Source organism: Podarcis raffonei, chromosome 1, assembly GCF_027172205.1.
Source record: "Podarcis raffonei isolate rPodRaf1 chromosome 1, rPodRaf1.pri, whole genome shotgun sequence".
Taxonomy (NCBI): domain Eukaryota; kingdom Metazoa; phylum Chordata; class Lepidosauria; order Squamata; family Lacertidae; genus Podarcis; species Podarcis raffonei.
Genome location: NC_070602.1, coordinates 83,222,132 through 83,243,589, shown reverse-complemented (window position 1 = coordinate 83,243,589; position 21,458 = coordinate 83,222,132). Strand labels below are relative to the sequence as shown.

General features: G+C 47.8%; 1 protein-coding gene across 1 annotated transcript; it reads right to left on the bottom strand.

The window, feature by feature from the left end:
- Nucleotides 1-123: 123 nt before the first annotated feature.
- SSH3 (slingshot protein phosphatase 3) lies at nt 124-21,041 on the bottom strand. Its single transcript, XM_053399432.1, has 14 exons — nt 20,695-21,041; nt 15,790-15,827; nt 13,310-13,499; nt 10,682-10,800; nt 9,400-9,471; nt 6,443-6,508; nt 6,025-6,219; nt 5,238-5,331; nt 4,835-4,963; nt 4,015-4,061; nt 3,572-3,718; nt 2,611-2,811; nt 1,555-1,990; nt 124-1,330 (listed from the first exon to the last, which is right to left on the bottom strand). Exons 1-14 carry the CDS (start codon nt 20,758-20,760, stop codon nt 827-829), a joined length of 2,304 nt encoding a protein of 767 aa, XP_053255407.1. The 5' UTR covers nt 20,761-21,041; the 3' UTR covers nt 124-826.
- Nucleotides 21,042-21,458: the final 417 nt, after the last annotated feature.

The following is a 21,458-nucleotide window of genomic DNA, read 5'->3' as shown; positions in this document are numbered from 1 at the left end:
AGCCAGAGGAAAAACTATCCCCCATTTCCTTCCCTCAGGTAGGCGAGTTTGTGGTCACAGATTAGGTCCCAAGCATTAGGACACACATTTCAAAGAAAAGGACAAGACCAGAGTTCCAGCAAGTGGAAAGTTAACCAACTCTTTTATTCCCAAGCAGAGTGAAGCTGGCAATGGCACAGTGGTTGTGTATGTGTGTGCAAAAGTAAACGGGGGCCGTTTCTTCCCCGGTTAGGATCACAGTGAGATACTACTTCCCTGGCCCCACCTCATAAAGCAGGGATGTGGGGAGCCCAGAGCCCTCCTCGTGTGCTGGACCACTACTCTCATCATCTCTGACCATTCACCATGCTGGCAGGGTTGGAGATAGTTAAGAGCCCAGCGACATCTTGGGAGGCCACAGGGACCCCTGTGGCTTTAACAAAGGGTAGTGTTATCAAAAGTGAGTTGAAGGAAGAAGCAGAAGTGCCCTGCAGTATAAATCTTGGAGCTGTGCAGTCTTCAAGGCCATTTAGAGGTCTGAAATAAGTGGTTGGACAGAGCCCCACAAGAGCGCTGGTTGCCCCCCAGTGCAGTTCCATAGCTATGGAAAGAGATGGAGAGCCTGTGAAGCATTATAGTCTCTTAAAGGGATGGTCTCCCTTCCTCCTCTTTCCTGCCCTTCTCCCAGGCAGCTTTAAATTGCCACTTCCCACACCAGCTGCCAATAGTGCTTCAGGCAGAGGAAAGAAGCCCCCAACAATAGGAAGTGAACCTGTTTGGCCTTCAGGGCTCCATTTATCACTCCACTTATGAACAGAAGAAAGGGGGAAATGCCACAGCAAGGGTTTCACCCTGAGTTGGGGTCCATGTCTACGCTGGCCTGGCGAACCATCCGCCGGGACCGGGAGCAGGGCAAGGAAGAACAGAGGGCAGTGCTTTCCTCAGGTTTGGATTCCTGAGGAGAAGGGGACCAGAGCTTGTCTGGTCCTTCGGGATCTGTGTGTCCCTCAAACTCCTTGGCCCGGCTCACCACCAGGGCAGCATCAGCCAGCTGAGCCACAGAGAGCCGGTGTTGTAAGGCGGGCCTGCGGCCAAATGGGACAGGGCCCTCCATGCGCTGGACAACTTTGCGCACCCTGCCTGGTGCTGGGTAGTATGAAAGCTGCTTGCAGACATGGCGACGTCCCCGGTGAGCCCTCCGCCCACGTCGCCTGGCCCTGCGACCCTGAGCCTCCTCTTCCTCTGGCAGTGGCACCTTTGCTGTAGAGTCTGTTCCTGGCCCTGAATTCTCTTCATTTTGGGGAAATGGCTCAAAGGTCACAGTCTTCTTCTTTTCATCATGAAGAAATACCTGTTGGAGGAAGAAGAGGTAGATTGAATGAGGGCCAGCAATTACAAAGGATTTTTCTTCATCCTGCCTCTACCATTCATCTTCGCATTAGCTGAGGTTTCAGATCCACTGATTTATGCTTTGCCATTTTTGTTTCCCTTGTATGCCTTGAGGCTCCATTATAAGTTCCCTTACTCTTTCAACTTGCCTCTCTCTGGAAGCATGCCCTTACATGACCCTCTTACCTCTTCCTCAGCAGCACACTCTGGTACAGAGATGTGGCGTTCTGGGCTGTCCATTTCACTGATGCTGCGCATGACAGCATAGAGATTGATGCGTTCCCGTCTGAGCGTGGCTGGCTTCTCTGGCACTCTCATCGTAGCCAGGTGTCTTCGCACTTCCTCAGCTCCAGAGTCATCCGATGCCCCAGGTTCTTCTGTGGCCTGAAGACTGAGCCTGGGACTATCAGGAGGGTCCACAGGATGGTGAGGTTCTTCAGGAGGTTCCCGCAAAGGACGAAAGCAATACTGGGGGGTTGTCACTGGCTCCTCTGGTTCTTCTTCTGAGCTTAAAGTCTCGTAGTATGGGCTTCCTGAAGGATCACTGCTGGCATCACTTATATCTGGAGAATCTTCTGAGTGGGCATCTCCTGCCTTTTGTTCCCATAGGCTGCTGTGTCGGCTGTGTAGTAACATGAGGTGAACAATGTAAGAGATTATTCAGCAAGGAATGCTAAATAAAGAACCAAATAAAGAATGGACTTTGAATTACAGTGAGAAGCATTAATTACACATATTAAAGATAATCACAATGTCTATTTAATTTTTGCTGCACTATTAGTGTGGGACGATTTTGCTATCAGTGGCTCCCTGTTTAAGATTAAATATTGTGTGCATAACAATACGGAACAGCCCTTTTTAACTGGAAGAAGTGCTTTGGAGTGGAAGTTGGAAATGGAGCAGATGGCATGGATGCCGGATCTTTTCCTTGCCACTCTTTGGCACCCCCATCATTTTTCCCCACACGGAATCTTTCCTGTTTGCCTTTGCACACAGATGCTTAGAATCCCAGGAAGGGGAGATCTTCTTTGATCCCAATAGCCCCACTGAAAGTAGATTTTCCAGTCTAAGAGGATCATCATGCTGTTGCATGTAACATGTAGTTTGGCTCTTGGACAATAAAAACAAAGCCTTCTGCTGTGGTCTGATCAGGCTGGTCAGCTGCAGCTCCCATCAGTCTCCCTTGCCCTCCCCACATACATACACAGTGACCAGACCTGCTCTCCCTCCCCTTGGATTTACCTTGCGTCCAGAATGCCCTGATAAAGCTCCAGCTGTCTCATGAATCCTGGATTGGGGTGGACAATTGGGCGTCGTTCCCGTACATGGGAAAGGGCCTGCTCAAGTGACCACCCGTATTCCTTCATGGCATATGCAATCACTGTGGAGCCAGAGCGGCTCACGCCCATCTTGCAGTGCACCAACACCCGAGAGCCTTGCGCCCTGTGGGGAATGAATATTTGCTATAAGCAGGGCTACAGCATCACCCAGGACAGTCATGAAATTCAGCATCCAGTTGCTGTACCTTCAGCCAAGCGTAGGATACCCCAGCTTCTTGGCCTATCTCAACACTTGCCAAGGCACAGATTAGCTAAATTATGCTGAGGCCACTCTGCTGTGATCATGATGAATCCAAGCAAGTGACTATCATTGCTGCTTGGAAAACATTATGGTTGTTCAACAGCCAGTGTAGTGTAGTGGTTAGAGTGCTGGGAGGAGATGGATGAATTCAGCTGCTTGCTCTTCCAAACGTGTAACTGGCTGTGTCAAATCTGACAGAGATCAAAAGCTAGGAACTGATGGCATCATACTTCTTAATGAAGTAGGGGGTGTATTGGGGCAACCCAGTATGATGGTATTATTATTATTATTATTATTATTATTATTATTATTATTATTACCAAGGGCTGTGCCAAATTCTCACCTACAAAATATTCTGGGGTGAAAGGAGAGAATGGGTTGACAGTCCTACCTGGTATCACAGGCCCTCTCAAACAACAGCTGACATTTCATTCAGGGAGGTGGGGGCTTTTTGTGACAAGAACCCTCCTCTTCTACCTCAGCCCTTAGATTCCTACTGAAAAGCCCATTTCTGTGCCTGCAATCCCGTTGACTAGATGGGGACCATGTTGGTAAGCCTAGCTTGCAATACATGAGTGCTGCAGCTGAAATCGCAACTACCATCTTGGTGTACACTTCTCACCAGGCAGCCGAAATGAAGTTGTAGGTTTCCTTCCAGTGTGGCAGTAGCTGTGAGGTTTCCTCATCGTAGAGCCGGACATTCATGTACGTAAAGTGCTCTGGGAAGAAGTTGTCAATCTCACGGGTGACATTAAGGATGTGGCTGACCCTGTAAGGCAAGGCAAGGAGTAATCGACAGAGAATGTGAGCAGCTCTTTTTCACCATGTTTTTAGCATGGCCTCAACTAACTAAACCATGTCCCATTTCCTAAACACCCCCCACTGTAGTTGCTCAGTATCTCAGAGTCGGGTTGGAATGCATAGTAGAAATCCCTTCTGACTAGAAGGCAAGTTTACACGGAGAGGTGTGGCAAATGGTCGTCTCAGTGTCCATGGAATCCAGATCAGATGAAGTTCCCGAAGGTACTAGTCTTGCTCTCTGAGCAGCATCTTTTGGTGACATACCTGTTCCTTTGAAGCTCCTCAAAGTTGGCTGCATTCCATTCAGATCCCTGGGACAAAAAGGAACAACACCATGCACAGAGCTCAGTCCCAGGCGAGTGCAAATAGTTCACAAACATTCAGCCATCCTGCAATTGCTCATTAAATACTCAAAACCGAATACATTTATCCAAATCATGTGGTAGAGTCCCTCCTAGCTTATACCATTGCAGACTGGGCAGGTGAAGGAACTGAGGTTTTGAATATGCACCCAACAGGAAAAATTGCCAGCATGTAGAAAGATAGCAGAGAGTCATCTTCCTGATGTGCTTGGTTGTGATTTTTATGTGAGGGAGTAACCGTGAACCGCCATGAGACCTACAGGTATAGGGCGGTATACTAATTTAATAGCGCCTGTCCAGTTTCTTAGGTCAGCTTCCAAGGCTGTTCTGTATGTTCCACCACCTGTTGAGGCTAGACTGATGGCCATCAAAGATGGAGCCTTTTCAGTGCAAACCATCCGTTTAGGATTGCAGCCTTAGCTGCTCGCTGTGATCTTCAACTTTGTATGAAGTAAAGAATATAAATCTGCTGCCCCATGCTATCTCTCAAGAAGGCCCTGTAGGTAGTATAAGGGAGAGGCTTTACAGGGTGCTTTGCTTCCTCTTATGGTGGAAGGGAAGGCAAAGCCTGGAGGCCTCAAAATAACAGCAAGGCTTCCATCTTCCTGCCATTCCAGGAAAGAATTTTGAGGACTCTTAAGTTGAGAGGAGGGACTGCTATTTTTAGGGGCTTGGAGCTCCAGTCTGCTGGTATCATGGATCCCTCTCCTGTACTTCCTCACCAAGTAGAGATAGTCAAAAATCCTGGAGGGACGATCCATCTGAGCCATAATGAGAAGCATTTCATTGTCAATAAACTCCTTATAGTCGTTCAGGCTCCGACCGGCTCTCCGCTCCAGTTCTGTACGGATCTGCAGGAAGAGAGGGAGGGAGCTTGTGAGTGCCTGAGGTCGCTTTTGAGCCTGGCTGCTTTTTAATGACATGCCCATTCCCTGTCCCTCACCCATCACTCCAACCCCTATACATACCCCTGCTTTCCCACATTCCCTTCCCAGTCCCTGTTTTACATAACTTGCTCCCATACCCTCTCTCTCTCTCACACCCCCCCCCTCACACACGTCTCCATTCCCTCACATTCTCTCTCCCCGCCCCCTCCTCCCTCACCCCCTTGGCCCAACATCCCACCTCCTTGGAGGTGATGTTCTCCAGGTCAGTGGTGGCCATCACCTCACGCAGCTTGGCCCGGATCATCCGCTCTGTCATCTCCTGTGCTGTCGGCCTGAGGCACAGAGACGGAGGGTCGGCAAAGCTCTTGGCTCGCCAGACTCTGCCCCAGACACCATGGCACGCCTAGAGCATCCCTCCCCCATTGGCAGTAGGGTTACAAATCTTGACACCGTGCCAAAGCTTTGCATTTCCCTAGATAGCTTTTACGCATTTGTAAATGTGCTCGTTCATTTATTGCATGTATTTCCTGAGCTTCCTCTGAGGGCCTTAAGGATTACTCCCCCCCCCCCATCTCAATTTTATCCTCACAAGTTGCTGTGAGGTAGGTTAGGCTCTGACTGACCCAATATCACCCTGTGAACTCAATGGCTGGGTGAGAATGTTAACCTGGGTCTCTCTCAAGTACTAGTTTGGTACCCAAACCACTCCAGTGCACCACAAAAAGTGATGCTACGTGACCTGAACTGGGGGTGGGCTTTTGCTCTGATCTGTGTCTCTGATCAGCATCTCCCTCCCTCCCTTATTATTACAAAAAAACAAAAACAAGGACCCTTCCCTTTCATGACCTACAGAAGAAGAACTTTCTGCACAGTAGTCCCTAAAACTGGCTAGCAGGGCCACCTGAAATGTCTTTGCTTTGGACTACTGCATGGTATTGAGTTCCACCTTGGAACCACTGCAGCTCTGCTGACTACATCATTCACAGCCTATAACCAGCCCTAGGAGGGGAAGGGCCATCACTGACTGGTCAGAGAAGGCTGCAGGAGAAGTGGGCCGCACAGATTCCAAGTCGGACATGGCTAGCCATTCATTAATGCAGCTCTGCTCCGAGTTCACAGCCTTCTGATACCACTCGGTCCAGCTCAACGCACTGCCTCCTGGGAAATGGTTGTTGCAGACGGCTTCGCTGCATGCCTTGTGCAGCACTTGCAGCGCTGACCTGAGAGCAGAGATGACAATCAGATATCAGAGATGCGCTAAAAAATCCTCTGAAGGCTACCACTGCCATCAGAGAACTGCACATCTCTCTTCCCATTTTCCTCCATAATGCTCCTCTCCCAGCCTACCAAAAGCAATAGTGGCAACTATATCCTTGTTCCCCACATTCATCCTTTCCCACACATGTCCTTGCGCTTTTCACCCTACCTGACAGCCTTGCTTACCACATGGTCTGGACTGAAATGGGCTTAAAGATACGGGTCTGCCCCCCAGACGTCACACTGAAGCCCCTGGGGAAAGAGAAGGGGAGAGCAGTGTCACAAGTAACTTGGGAGTGCTCCACCTGAGATGCAGATATACGGAAAGAGACAAATAACAATGCAGTACTTGGCACGGTTGTGAAACTAGTTTGAGATCTTCCACTGTGCCAGGTTCCATTTGTAAGCAAAAAAAAGAGAATCTGATCCTTTTCTGCTCTTGAGATCTAAAAGTCAGGATGGTGTTGCTTCTTGCATTGTGCAATGGCAAAAACCTTAATCTACGCATTCTAGAAAGGATGGCGCCAGCTGAAGTCAATATTTTAGGTACGCTTCTTCTGCACTGCTTAATCCTTCTAAAAATTCTCAGCCTTAGCAAATAAATTATTCTTCCCTCATTCTAACCATAAAGTTTTCTGCAGGGGACAAGTTAAATATGGAAAATTCTAACAACTCTACTGAGACCAGGCCAGTTGTCAGGCCCCACTGAGTTTAGTCTGTGATTACTTTTCCTCAGGAGGGGGCGGGGAGCCAGAAAAGTAAGTTGCAAAGCAGTATCTGTGTAACTCTGGAAGTTAAACAGACAATTGCATTTTATGTGCGGTATTACGATGAGGCCTGTATTGTGGGTTTGCCCCTCAGCTGTTGGAATGCTCCTGTGACATTCCTGACTATGCAGTGTAAACTAGTCTGGAGTTTCAGGGAGCTATTGATTTCCCTTCTGGACAAGGAAACCTGAAAGTCTGATTGCTTGCAGTTGTGGTTTAGTGACTGGTCAGTGTCCTGTTTGAGGAGTTCTGATTTTTTTTGAAATGGCAAATGCATTGCCTAACAGAACACATGACTGGGGTGCGTGGGGACTGAGACAACAGCATGGGCATAGCCAAGGGGGGCAGCTGCCCCTCTAGATCAAGTAAAACAATAGAAATACTTAACTGACCAATCATATTGGTTCTGCCCCCCTAACAAAAATCCTGCCCCCCCAAAAAAAATCCTGGCTAAACCCATGGGTAACAGCCATGGGTAACAGCTCTTAGCACTGATAGCTATTCTGTTTGCTCCAGTGAGGTCCTAATTGTGAGAATGGCAATCTACAGCAATGTTTCCCAAATTTGGGTTGCCAACTGTTTTTGGACTACAACTCCCATCATTCCTACCTAGCAGGATCAGTGGTCAGAGACGATGGGAACTGTAGTCTAAAAACAACTGGAGACCCAAGTTTGGGAAACACTAACCTAAAGCTTTAACTACAAAGTTGAAGGTTTTCAGTTAAAGCTTAGGTCTGTGTCCCTGGATTGTAGTGCTTATCTCTGCATCACTGTGGGACAGGCACATTTTGCAAGGAAGGTGTGAGGATAAATACTTTCTAAAACCTTGTTCACCTTAAAATGACCTACAATACAGCCACTAGTGAAGATGGAACACAGTCAATAGGACTGGCTGTTGGAAGTCCAGGCTGGCCCTAGTCAAAGGAGTTCTCTTTGAGTTGCCTGCTGAGAAATGCGACCGGTGCATAATATTCATGGCAGATTTGATCCCATAACCCTGACTTTAATAAATCCTGGTCTGGGCCAGACACGGTGAATATGAAGTCTATGGGCACGCTCCAGTGCAGAGTTAAGTGGCTTAAGCTTGCGGTGGGTTGCGAACAGTTGGCCGTACCATTAGCCGGGGCGGTGGATTGCCTCAGGCGGCAGACTTAGATTGCCACTGAAGGGTGGCAAAGTGTCTGCTTTTTATTTATCTATTTTTTTGTTGGCAGGTACAATTTGGATTTATGTAATTTTTTTGCCTGAACCCCCAAAATACATTGGGTTGGCCCTGAACCCTAGTTAGCCCTCCATCATCATCATCATCTAGTTACAGGCAGGTAGCCGTGTTGATCTGCCATAGTGGAAACAAAATAAAAAAATTCCTTCCAGTAGCACCTTAGAGACCAACTAAGTTTGTTATTGGTATGAGCTTTCGTGTGCATGCACACTTCTGCAGATACACTCAATGTATCCGAAGGTGCTACTGGTCTCTAAGGTGCTACTGGTAGGAATTTTTTTATTTTGTTATCATCATCATCATCATCATCATCATCATCATCATTTATTTATACCCCGCCCATCCGGCTGGGTTTCCCCAGTCAATCTGGGCAGCTCCCATCAGATTAAAAACAGAATAAAACAACAAACATTAAAAACTTCCCTAAACATGGCCAATTAAGGCCCAGAGGTCCATCTCTTTGCTCTTTTATCCCAAAATATGGCCACTCAAGGCCTTTGTGCCTCAAGCTCAACCACCTTCAACTGCCTGAAGCTCTCCTGCTAACTCAGATGACTCTGCCTTTTACCCCCTTTTGCCCCTTATGCCTAGAACTGTTCTCCAGGAAACCTGTGTGAAGTAGACCTTCTTGGATTTCCTTCAAAACATACCTTTCCTGTGAAAAGTTTGACATGAACACACATACCCTAGTCCTCTTCCATCATGGAACCAAACACAAGTATGACTCACTGAAATAAAGCTGTGCACATTAGTGGTGCTACATGGCTATTATTAACAACAGCAACCATAAGATGAGACACAGCATGGGGCAGGCTCTCAAGGAGACTTTTTAAGAAAAAGAGACCATGCAGAAAAGAATGGTTGGTTTCCACTTAATACAGGAGGAAGAGACAGAAAAAAAACAAAAACCCTCCCGTAGCTATTCAGGACGTAAGTGGTTTGTAGTCTGTGGAAACCATTTTCAAGTCAGATGAGAGAGCAGGCAGTGTTGGTGAAACTGGGCGAGAAAAATAAACACACACCAAAAAAATGGCCTCTCACTATCTCAGTCTGTTTTGAGTATCCTAGTATGTTTGCAAAGCACAAAGCTTATATGAGGATTACTATTACATGGAGCATTGTGGGTGCCTGGTGGGGTTAGGTATGTCTCTTACCCATCGCCATCAAGGAAGACCTGAGTGTCACTCCAAAGTGGAAGCACCATCCCCAGCGTGCAGGCAGCCGAGCTGGGAGGCAAAGAGAGAAGAGATCAGGTAGCTACTGAAGGGGTTATTATAGTCCATGGGTAGGCAAACTAAGGCCCGGGGGCTGGATCTGGCCCAATCACCTTCTCAATCCAGCCAGCGGATGGTCCAGGAATCAGTGTGTTTTTACATGAGTAGAATGTGTGCTTTTATTTAAAATGCATCTCTGGGTTATTTGTGGGGCATAGGCATTCGTTCATCCCCCCCAAATATAGTCTGGACCCCCACAAGGTGTGAGGGACAGTGGATTGGCCCCTCGCTGAAAAAGTTTGCTGACCCCTGTTATAGTCCCTGTGCTTGTCCTACAAACCTTCCCCATTCACCCCATCTGCACTCGCCTCTTAACCTGCTTTTCCAATAGCTTGATCAGCATTGTAAAAATCACTGATAGCAAAGCCAAGCAGGCATTCCAGAGCTGTGACAGAGGTGCTTGGCGAACTGTACTGCTATCTTCCATTCAGCTCCTTGATTTGGACGTCTTCCTGCGGCATGCTCGAGTGCCTGTGCCCTTACTGAATACATAAACAAAGGTTCTTCTGGAGCACAGACACTGGGAATGGGGTGGAGAGGAAAGACTGGGTGAAGGGTTGCCAAACCAGTTCGACCAGGGAGTAAAATACATTAAGGAGTTTAGATACACACACACAGTGAAGGACAGAAAGAAAGCACTCTGAAGCAAAGATGCTTTCGATAAGGGTTTTGAACAAACATCATGCAGAGAGAAAAGGGGTTGTGTTCTTCCAAGTGCATTTTCTTGGAAGCATGCCCCATTAATTTCAACGGTACTCGCCTTCGGCTAATGGTAATTTGGAACACAACCTTGGTTATTTGAAGCAGAGAATGTTCCCTGTTCCCTATGCATGCTTGTTCAGAAGTAAGATCCACTGCATTCAATGGGACTTACTTTCAAGGAAGTAGCGTGCATCAGCCTGTAGTCTAAGAGACTTTCAGCACAATCCTAGTCATGTTTACTCACAACGGAAGTCCTATATAATTAAATGGGGCTTATTCTCAGGCAAGTGGGTCAAGGATAGCAGCCTTATTGGGTATCTCATTTTGGTCCAAGCCTTGACGAAAGACATCATGAAGAGATACAAGGCAGGACAGTATAGACTGCTGGAAGTTTTCTAGCTTAGAAGTGCCTGGGCCCCACCCCTTCTGTATCTTCGTGCTCCTTCCCTTGTCCTCTCACCCTTCTTCAGGGAAGTCAACTCCCAGCAGCACCATCTCACTCTTGCTCTCCACCTCTGCTGCTGACACAACCAGCAAGTACCGGATCCGGTGAGCTCGAGCCGACTCCAGCCTCACAGCCTGGAGGAGGGAAACAAACATACAGTCCTTGCAAGACTGTCCTTGTGTGTGTCACCTCCACACATATGACAGTAAGATTCCACCACAACTGTTGGTGGTGCATTTGGCAGATGCAGGGATAGTTCTTTGTTTAGCACCACCAGCAACTTCTGAAAAAAATTCCATGATTCCTGAGACCAATGCCATAGCTAAGTATCATATTGTTACTTGCGTGGAAATAACATAAGATAGCAACTTGGGATAATCCAAGTAGGCCTAAGGAGTGCCCCTTGTTTCTTGTCAGTAGTCATTTGTGCACTTTTCAGTACGAGAAAAAAGGTTTTGAGGAGAAACTCCATTTACATTTATCCAGAAATAAGTGCGTCACATTTTCATCTCTGAGCCCAAGAGCCCTGGCACTGAGGTTCTCAAAGCTATTAAATCATCCACTGAAAATCATATTATACAAGGCTTTTAGCACAAAATCATTAGGAAAATAGAATGGGAGTTTCAGAAAAAGGCCCCCCACCCCTAGATTAAGTGAATGCAGTTTGGCATCATGCGGTAGGACCAGAGGGAAGAGCCTCTGGACCTAAGTGTTATGGGAGTGTTTTTCATATTTTTCTGCACACTTTCCACATTGGCAAATGCCATAGATCTTCAGTAGTTTTGCCAAGGGGTTTGGGGCATGTTCTAGGAAGACACACACAGAGAGGGGGCAGGGAGTGTTATTGTGGACCACTAGACAAGCATATGAGACCTCAGTATTGACTTGCCTGAACTGAGAGTATACTGGACAGATGCACGTTTATTTATTTAATTCTCCATTTTCCACACTGCAAGGGAAGATCCGCAGTGGGGAGCAAGCTATCTTTTAGGGCAGCTTGTCTGCTGCTACTGAACTTCCGAATGAGCCACGTCTGCTAAGCTCCCGAGAACATCAGCAGCTACCAGAAAGCAGCATGAGAACTGCTGCCTTCAGGAACTGCCCCAGGTACTTGGAGGCTGTTGTGACTCACTCTCTAGAAAAGAAAGAAAACCCAGCACATGCTACTTTGGAAATCTCCCAGCAGAGTCCCCAAAGCCAAAGCCGGGATCAGACTCGGCAGAGACGCCAGCTCTGGCTGTCTGCCCAAGAGAGCAAAAGCCCCGCAGGCCATAAATGGGGAAGTGGCTGCAGCTCCCGGCTGAATGTCTGCCTGAAAACCACATTCCTCAAGGAGAGGAATCCCTTGCCGCCCTGCTCTGAGCCTCCACAAGCATGGACAATGAGGCTCTCAGAAACCAGGCCTCTCCAGCACAGAGTTTTGCAGCAGGAAGGCAAAGTGGAATCAGTTTATCACAGGACTCCCAGGCAAGAGGCAACACAGTTTCTAGAATCGCACTAAGAGGAGGAGAAAGGTGAAGATCAAGGTCAAGAGGAAGGAGTTAATAGTCGGGTGTCCACTCCACAGACCAGCTGAACTAGCCTGGGAGAAATCTGGGTCACTAAGGCGTTCTCACTGAGGCAGTAAACTTGTGCCCTTTCAGGCTTCAGGTGCAATCCCACGATGGAAGGATTCAGTCATGTGAATCCCACCCACAGCCTGAAGTGATACTGTCTAGACACAGGTTTACTGCTTCTTAGAACTAGGCCAGAGCCTGAAGGCACACACCTCCCTTTTCTGAAATATTGTCTGCAGAAAATAGCCCTCTTTCATTTCAGAACAGTTGTCTCTTGTGGCACGGCTTGCCTAACCAGGCCTGTAGGACAGCAGCAAGGCACACTGGGTACAGCTGGTGGTTCTGGACAGGAGGGCAGGAAAGCACTTATGCCATTAAGGAAAGGAATCCCACTAACATACATTTAAAGCACAGCTATACCATCTTAATAGTCACAACTTCCCATGGAAGCTGCAATAAATAAAACAAATGCTCTGTGGTGATGAGGATGTTATTGTATTTGTTTGTTACTGTGCTATGTATTTTTTGTGTTTTTATATTGTAAATCACTCTGTGATCCTCGGATGGGGGGTGGTATAGAAATTTAATAAGTAATAAATAGTTTACCAATCACAGACCTATAGTAAACAGCACCAACCTACAGGGCTCTTTGGGTGGGTGAAGCCATGTGCTTTAATTGTAATCTGTGGGTGTTACTACAGAAGGGCAACTCTGGTAGATAAGATCATTTGATGAACAGAATGAACCTTAAACTGGCCTGGCTTGGCAGCAGAAAGCTGGAATATTTTTTGTTCCAATAGTAAGCAATGCTGAGCCAGGCAGAGAAGGGAATTTGCCCTGAGTGTTGGGCCTTGGCAGGGTTGAGTGGGTGGAAATGGAGACCGTGCTGATTCCAGAACAGGAGGAGGGGAAAGGGCAAAGGCCCTGCCCCAAGCAAACCCTTTTACAAGGCAGTAAAAACACTGAACTCCATAACTGCCTGCTCCAGACTCTTTATCCGAAGAGGCACATTTTGTGGTCAGGCCAATTGCTTTCCTGTCTCTTCTCATCCACACTCTGCCGTATCTCCCTGCCCTCACAGTCTCACCAGCCGGATGCTGTCTTCTGGCCGCATCAACCCCACCATTTGCTGTAAGTGCTGCTCCTGTTGTTCAGCCGCGGCATTCTCACTCTTAGGCTTGTGGTCCAGGGGGGTGGCTGGGCCTTCCTGCACAGACTCCAGCTTTTCTTCTTCCTGCAGGAGCAAAGCAGCTCCTTTGACCATGACGAAGCTGTGGCTGAAAAGGGAAAGAAACGGAGATAGGTAGAAAAACCCTCTTGCTCCAGGAGAGCTTGCCCCATTAAATCCTTCCTCATTCCAAGGGGGAATGTAAGAAGCTGCCTTACCCTGACAATGATCCATTGAATTGAGCCTTTTCTACACTGTTCAGCAGCAGGTCTCTAGAGCTTCAGGCTGGGAATCTCTCCCAGTCCTACCTGGAGACTCCTGGGACTGAACCTGAGACCTTCTGTATAAAAGGAGGTGCTCTTCCACTGAACTACGGCCCTTCCCCATGAATGCTTGGGAGCATTTGCAATTACAGAACAGTCACAAAATCTGAAGTAGTCCAAGAGAGGCAGGCCTAGCCATCAAGGCAAACTAAGTAGGTTGTGCTAGCCCTAAGGCCTATTAAATGTATACAGAGGTGGCAGAATATTGGAAAATCACATCAGATTTTAAAATAAAATGTTGAAAAACGTTGACTCTAAGGAATATATAACCAATATTAGCTATACTCAGCTGGAATACAAGCAAGCATTTTAGAAATTGCAACCTCTTTTTTTAAAAAAATGTCAACATTGATTTATTACCTACTTTTATATAAAAAAAGTGTAAGGCATTCCCCCCAAGAGTGCCCTTAGCCTTTTCAAAATATTTTTTTTAAACTATTTGCCAAATCTCTGCTTTTATCACACTCTTTAAACAGAGATGTGTGCTCTAAAAATTACCACCAACCCCTGACAAAATACACAGAAAGGCTATGACACTCCCTACATGCTACACACTAGCATGTTTAACAGTGCTCCCATCATTTTTTTAAAAGCAGAGATTATCTAGGGGAAGCCATTTAGAGTGGAGGAGCAGTAGGGGAAGTGGGCAGTAGCCGTTCCCCCAACCATTATTCCTCTGTTCACCTCACCCCCCCGCCCCACCTCAGTGCAGAGTTCAAAGGTGTTTGAAAAGATGGCAAGTTCCATTACAGAGGACGAGGGAATTAGATCCTTCCAGTTCACCAGAATTAGAGATCTTTCTAGTATACTGTACATTTATATTTAATGCACAGTATCCTCCCATGTATTTGTTTGGTGCACATTTTCCATTGCAAGATAATTTATCCTATTCCCCACTCTTCTTTGCAAGGTTTTCCCCCTCTTTTCAGAGCAACAAACATGCAGCTGTTATGCTTTTGCTGCACACAATCTTGTCTCAAGATTGCACTTCTCTTGGGGAAATGTAATACTTCCCTCCAATGCAATTGGGACTGCGGTATACAATTTGGTTTTGCAAATGTCATGGGATATTAATGAGGAACACAACTCTCTCCTCCTCCTCACCGCCAAACACCCACATCAGTTGGTTGCTGTGGCTCAGGCATTAATAACCTTGAGTTTGGATTACTGCAGTGTGCTTTATGTGGGGCTGCCCTTAGCTTGCCCTGCAAGTTGCAACTGGTGCAAAATGAAGTAATTAGACAACTCACCGGGGTGCCTTATCACATGCATATTACACCACATTTAGCCACTGACCCAGGTTTAAGGTTTTGCTTTTGACCTATACTGCCTTAACAGTTTGGGACCAATTACCTGAAGGATCCCCTTCTCCTTCTTGCTCATTACAATCAGCTATGGCACACTTTTTATGTGTGTTTGGCAGTAACCAAGAAGAGTCTTCTCTGTGCAGGCACCCTCTCTCCCTTCAGCTGAAAAAGGCACCAGAATATGCTCCTAAATGTTTGCTGCTTTTTGATTCCAGAGTATGGTATCACAATTTAAATTTACTCTGGGTCACTGTTGTCTTTTTAACCTGTAGCTTTTTTAATGGTTTAATTTGTTATGATATCTTTTGTAGTACGCCACTTTGGATGCTTCATGAAAAACAGGTAAAAATAAATCAACTATTTTTTCCTGTTTGAACTCCTACACTATATTTTTCTAGTGCAGGGGCTCTTGGTGCAGCACTAGTTGTTTTTTTAAAGTTATTAGAAGAAGCAATGTTCCACCTTCCTGCACCGCCACTACCCACTGCACTGTTTTGGAATATTTATACTCTCTTCCTTCTGCATTTCTTCACAATGTAGCTGCAGCATTGGAACCATCTTTTAAAAAATAAGTTGCAAAGTGCAACTTCCTCCCACTCTAATGCCTTAAGGGGGGGTACTCTGGTGCTGGGTTCCTGCTACTTGGAGTAACACACGAAATCCAAAACTTTTTTTAATAAATTGTGTGAAAAAGCCCAGAAGCTGGTTTGGGAGGACCCTGTTAGTTTGTATGTGTGAAGGGACAGGATTACAAAGGCTAGCTACTTACCGTCGCTGCAGCTGTCTCTTCCGAGGAACATCTTCATCCTGCAAGGGAATTCCAGGTAGATCAGTCACTTCTGGTCCAGAGCAAAGAAGAAGAAATCTCCTGCTCCAGATTAAACGATGTTCTAAGTTTCCGCACATGTGGCACCAATCTCCTAGACACGGTCATTTCCACCAAGGGCTGTCCCAAGGCATTTTGCTTCCTGAGCCAAAGGGGCAAGATGCTGCTCCCCTTATTCCATATGCAGAAGCCAACCAGGCAGGCCCTTGAATATCACCTGAACAGTGGAGATGGGACAGCATCCTCCCTTGGACGTGAGGACAGCACGCTAGTTTGGGAGCTGCAAGGCAGATCACATGGCACACTCAGCTTTGTTTGCTCTACACTCCTCAGCAAATGCTGCCCAAAACAGCCATCTTATTCTGCCTAATGGTAGAGGTGGACCTGCCACCAAGGTCTTCCAGAGGTAAGCAGGTCCACACAGAGCAGGGGGCCCTCAGAGGGCTTGTTTTTCAGCCGGAACTCTCCGGAACTCAGTCCCGGCACCTCTCAGGTGGGCACCATTGCCATTCAAAGAGAATGAGGGGGGTGTTCATGGAGAGTTCCAGAACCTCTTTTTCTAGAAAAATGGCACTGACTCCTCAGAGGGCTAAGCTGGCTGGGAAACCCTGCCAGACTTGCACTGTCATGCCTCCTAGCCAACTGGGGACTCCCACCCCAGGCCTCAGGCAAGCTCTGCATGGGCCTGGGGATAAAACAGTTTGACCCAATTAAATCACTGAGGCTTTTACCTTGGTGGGACTTGAGAGTGATAGCAAGCTGCCTTTCTTTTAAGTGATGAATAAGTTTATTTGTCTAGACCACAAAGCCATAACATACAGCAATGCACAAACATTGTAAATGCAGGCTGTAAAACCATAAAATATTCTACCATTTATTATTAAAATCATCTACCCTATGCACAGCTGAAATGTTTTAAGCTCACGCTTGCCAACACAAAAGGCATACAAAGAACGCACTGCTGGCGAGCAAAGGTTTAAGGGCTTCTCTACACTTGCCTTTCCTCTGCTCTTTTCCAGGGACAGTCAGTGCTTCAAAAGTACATGTCCAAGCACCTTTTTTTTTTTTTTTTTGCTCCAGAGCTTTCCCTGCAAAAACCTGCTCTTTAGTATTCAGTCGGAGCACATGTCAATCTGCAGAAAACCAGAATTGACATTTGCTCTGATTTCAGAGGGAAAGCTCCGTGGCAAATAAGAAAAAAGAAAGAAAGAAAGACACTTGGACACAGAGCTTTAAAGCACAGACTTGTGCCTGTTAAGTGTGGACAAGGCCCAAGTTCTGGTGGGCTATACCCACGGCTGGGGCAGGTGGCTGGCGCCTTCCATAGCAACTTCAGAGCGATTCCTTTATACCAGAAGAACCAAACCACCTCACAATTGCGTTTGCACTGTTGGCTCTGCCATGGAAAAACCCAGCATGACATAATGTTCCTGTTCCAAGCAGTCCCTTCTGTGCCACAAGCACAGAACTGGCATGCCACCTCTGATCCCGAACATCAACAGGACTTCCATACAGGGCTCTGTATTTTACAGGCCCCAACCGACAGCCTGAGTTTGTGCATTGGTGTTTGTTTTGGATCATTTTTTATTATTTCAGAAGAGAGAAGGACCGAGTCTAAGCACTGAAGCCTAAGGTCTTGGAAGCCTTGCTCAGCCTTCTGAAATCTGCAATTTCACAAGCAGGTTCCCAATTTATCTCAGCACCAAAAGGGCTAGAGATGTTCTCTTTTTATGGAGGGAGGGAGTAAAAGAAAGAACCCCAAATGTCTCATCATGCAGCTAATCAAATACTAAGGTTGCATGCTACAATTAGACACAGAATGCAGAGATCATCCCCCTTCACAGAAGCTGGCTTGGTTCTCAACCTTATTTGAAAGAAATGAAAGAGGCCCTTTCATTGTGGGCCTACAAGTCAGGGCTGGATCTGGGACCTATGGGCAACAGATTCCAGAAGGGTGCCATTTTCCTACCTCCAATTTCTTGTCTTCGTGTCATTAAAAAAAAAACACTTCAGAACTGAACAGAAGGTCACCATATTGATTTTCGCTTCAGGTGGAAAACCAGGGCTGGCTCTACAGTGAATATGGGATTCTGCCATAAAAGGGATGCTTTTGTAAACCTGCTGGTTCTTGGCCTATATAAGAAGCTAGAACACTTGCTGAAGACAAAGGTGACCAGTTAATAACAGTCATAGAATTGTAGAGTTGGAAGGGACCCTGAGGATCATCTAGTCGCCAGTATTATTATTCCTGCACTGTAGATGGTGGGGCTGAGGCCAAAAGAGAGTGGCTTCTCCAAAGCTACAAAATGAGTTCCCTGCTAAGGCAAGGGTCAAACCAAGGACTTTGCAGCTCAAGCCGTTAGCTACTACACTAATTCTTAGCATTCTGCACCAAGCCTGTACATCTTATGTCCCACTAAGCTGAGTGTTCCCTGCGGACCACATCTATGGGCTGAGAGGTGCTCTCCACCATGTTTTTTTGTAGGTCCATATCCCATATAAGCAAGAAACTAGAAGATTTATCAAGCCTTGTGCGTTTCACAATCTGTGATTGGTGGTCTGTGTTTGCCCTGGTGGATCACAAGCTGTGCAGACCTGCACAATGTCACAGTTTCACAGCTGAGGGCTGGTGGGTGGGTGGGAGGGAATCCAGCTTAGAAATGCACAGTGTGGTTCCATTTTAGGACACTGCTAGACTCCCGTCTCCTTGGAATGGTTGCAAATATTTTCCTGGAGCGGCCTTGAATTCAGGCTCTTGCATAACCTTATCTATGTGATTCCCAGTCTGTTGGCAATTTCCTGTGACATTTTTAAGCATGGAAAAAAACACAAACTTTGTCCCTGCCACTTCCTAATTGCCAGCTCCTTGCACAATATCTAATTACGCTTGAAATGCAATCAGCCCAGCAAACTGCCAAGCTTGGGGTGTGAGAACTCTGGCGCTAGGCACCCCAGTGCAAAGGGACACAGAAGTATCCCAGGGTTGGTGTTCCGGGGTGGGGAAATCTTGCTTTTCTGAGGCTATTATGCAAGGGATATTTTTTGCTGCCTTCCACGGGCCCCTGACGTTACAATCTGCAAGGAACCGGCAGGAAGTGGCAAGTTGTGAAACTCCCTGACAAGTCACTTATTAATGCCCAGTTCTCCTACACAGGATCCTGAGCTGTCAAGAGCTGATTAGAGGAAGAAAGGGGGAAGGAGTAAGGACTGGGGAAAGCAGATCTGTGGGGACCCAAGCAAGGAAAGGCAATTGACCACTGTGGCATGCGTTTGACAGGCTTCCTTACATGGAGAATTGAGAGAGAGAGTTGATCAGGGAGGGAAGGAATCCCACAATAAGGCATCCTGTGTGGGGCAGAGAGGCTCAGGCCAAAGGAGATGAAGGGGCGTTTCACAGCTGGCCCCTGCTCTCTACAGCAGTCGCAATGAGGAGGGACTGTGAAGCTCCAACATTCTGGCTTCACGCAGCCAGATTATTCCACTCTATATGAACCCCACATTCCACTCACCCACCCACCCAGGAAGGCTACGAGTTGTGCAAGCACCCAGCCCAAGGAAGATGCTGGTAAAATGCCTCCACCATACCTTTCTGGGGATGCCACATACTCAAGATCATGCCTTTGTATGCCTCTCCTGCATACAGGCAACCCAGAACTGTTTACAGTAAGGTTACCAGATGTCCCCGTTTCAGATTTACAAATCAGTCCCTTGACAAAATCCACTGAATTTGACTGAAGTTGAAACGTGTCCCTGGATTCATTGAAAAAAATCTGGTAACCTTAGTTCTGTAGCCACAGCTACCAGCACAGAGGTAGTTGCTTCTGCTTGGACATTTTAATACTGCTCCACAAGAGGTGTTAACATAGGAAGCTGCCTTAGACCAAATTAGACCATTGGCCCACCTAGTTCAATATTATATCTACGTGGTCTGGCAGTGCCTCTTCAGGGTGTCAGGCAGGGGACATTCCCAGTCCTGCCTGGAAACTCTGGGAATCGAACCTGCAGGGGGAGCAGATGCAGTCTAGAACATAAGAAGAGCCTGCTGGATCAGGTCCAAGGCCCATTTAATCCAGCATCCTGTTCTCAGTGGCCAAACGATGCCTGCAGAAAGCCTGCAAAAGGGGCAGGACAACAACAGCAGCTGAGGTTTCCAGCAACTGGTATTCAGAAGGATGGAGGCAGAACAGAGCCATCATGAGGATCTACAGGCCTTCCCCTACAAATGATGGCTTAAAAAAACCCATCCTTTTGACACTCTGTGACTTACACTGAATGCAAATATGACAGAACAGCTAAGTGGAGTTCGTGTTTCAGGTTGAGAAACACGAGTCCCTGATGCAGCAGGTAAAGAAATCTACATATAAGAGTGGAAGACCGTCGTTTTCTTTCCCTATCCCACTCCTGCTACTGCTTCACCCCAGGGAGCTCCCTCTACTGGGAAGAAGAGACTAGAGAGACGGGGAAATCTGTTGCCTGATCTTTGGCGCTTGGGCCCCTTCTCTGAGCAATACCGCCCCCCACCCCGCGCAAGCCAGTCCTTCTTCCGACAGCGCCCCTGCAGGGAGGTGCGAGAACAAACGGCCAGATCCTTCGGGGCCAAAATGGTGCAAGGTGCAGTCGCTTGCACAGCTCAGCATACGGCTTGCAATGGGAGAGAGAGGTGGCGAGAACGGGGCACACGATGGCGCAGCCGTCGAAACAGCACCCCCCGCCAGCCCCAGAAAGGGGATGATGGATCGCAGCCGTGCCTAAAAGAAGAGCCGCTGCTGTGTGGGTCCCGTCGGGGGATCAGGGTGGGGTTCTCTTGGGGCGGCTTGAGGCTGGGCTAGAAGCGGCGTGCGAGCTCACCTTGCTGCCGGTGGGTGTAGAGTGGCCGCTCCCCGACGGGGAGCGACAGACGGTCACCAGCGCCATGCGCGGCTTGCTGCGCCCTTCCTCCGCTCGCAGCGCGCGGGGAGCCGACGGGGAAAGATCGTGCCACTCGGCGCCGCTGCCGCCGCTGCAGACAGCCTCCAGGGGGCGGGCGTGCCCAGCCTTCCGCGCACTCCCTGGGTCACGCCAGGGTGGGACCTGCCGGCCGTAAACTTTCTTCTCCTGCACCCGGCCGCCTTAACCAGGAAGCTCAAGGATGCTGCGCGGCGGAATCGCGCACGTCCTTGGCGGGAGGCTCTTAAAGGAACCAGCCCCAAGACGCGGGAGGGTTTTCCCCAGCCGGGAGCGGAGGTGGGAGGAGCGTCGGGCTGCTCAGGGCTCGCTTCCCCAAGCCGCAGTGGCACCCTTCCATCACAGGCGCCAAGGCTCAGCCCCGGCACCTATTCTGAGTGCTACCAGGCTTGCGTATGGTGGGAAGCGGGGTAACAAGCGCCTCTGAGCAGAGGTGCCAACTTGAATGAAATATGGGGGGTAAGCCCCGACCCACATAATCGTTCACATGGCACGCACAGTATTTGAATGGCAAAGCCCATCAACTTCTTTTTTTGGGAGGGGGGCACTCAAATATTTTATAAAGGGGGACGGCGAAGGAACCACAGCGGCCCCTAGGAGTTGGCTCTTATGCTTCTGAGGATGTGCAGAGGTTGCTGCAGCTGCTGTGAGTGTTGGTGCAGCCGTGT

Bases quoted from the DNA above. Each gene is read 5' to 3' on its own strand.
- SSH3 (XM_053399432.1), bottom strand. From the start codon at position 20,760: ATGGCGCTGGTGACCGTCTGTCGCTCCCCGTCGGGGAGCGGCCACTCT. The intron at 3,719-4,014 runs GTATGTCACCAA...CTTGCCTTACAG, and splicing joins GAGGAGCTTCAAAGGAACAG to GGTCAGCCACATCCTTAATG. The intron at 1,331-1,554 runs GTAAGAGGGTCA...TTCCTCCAACAG, and splicing joins AGTGTGCTGCTGAGGAAGAG to GTATTTCTTCATGATGAAAA.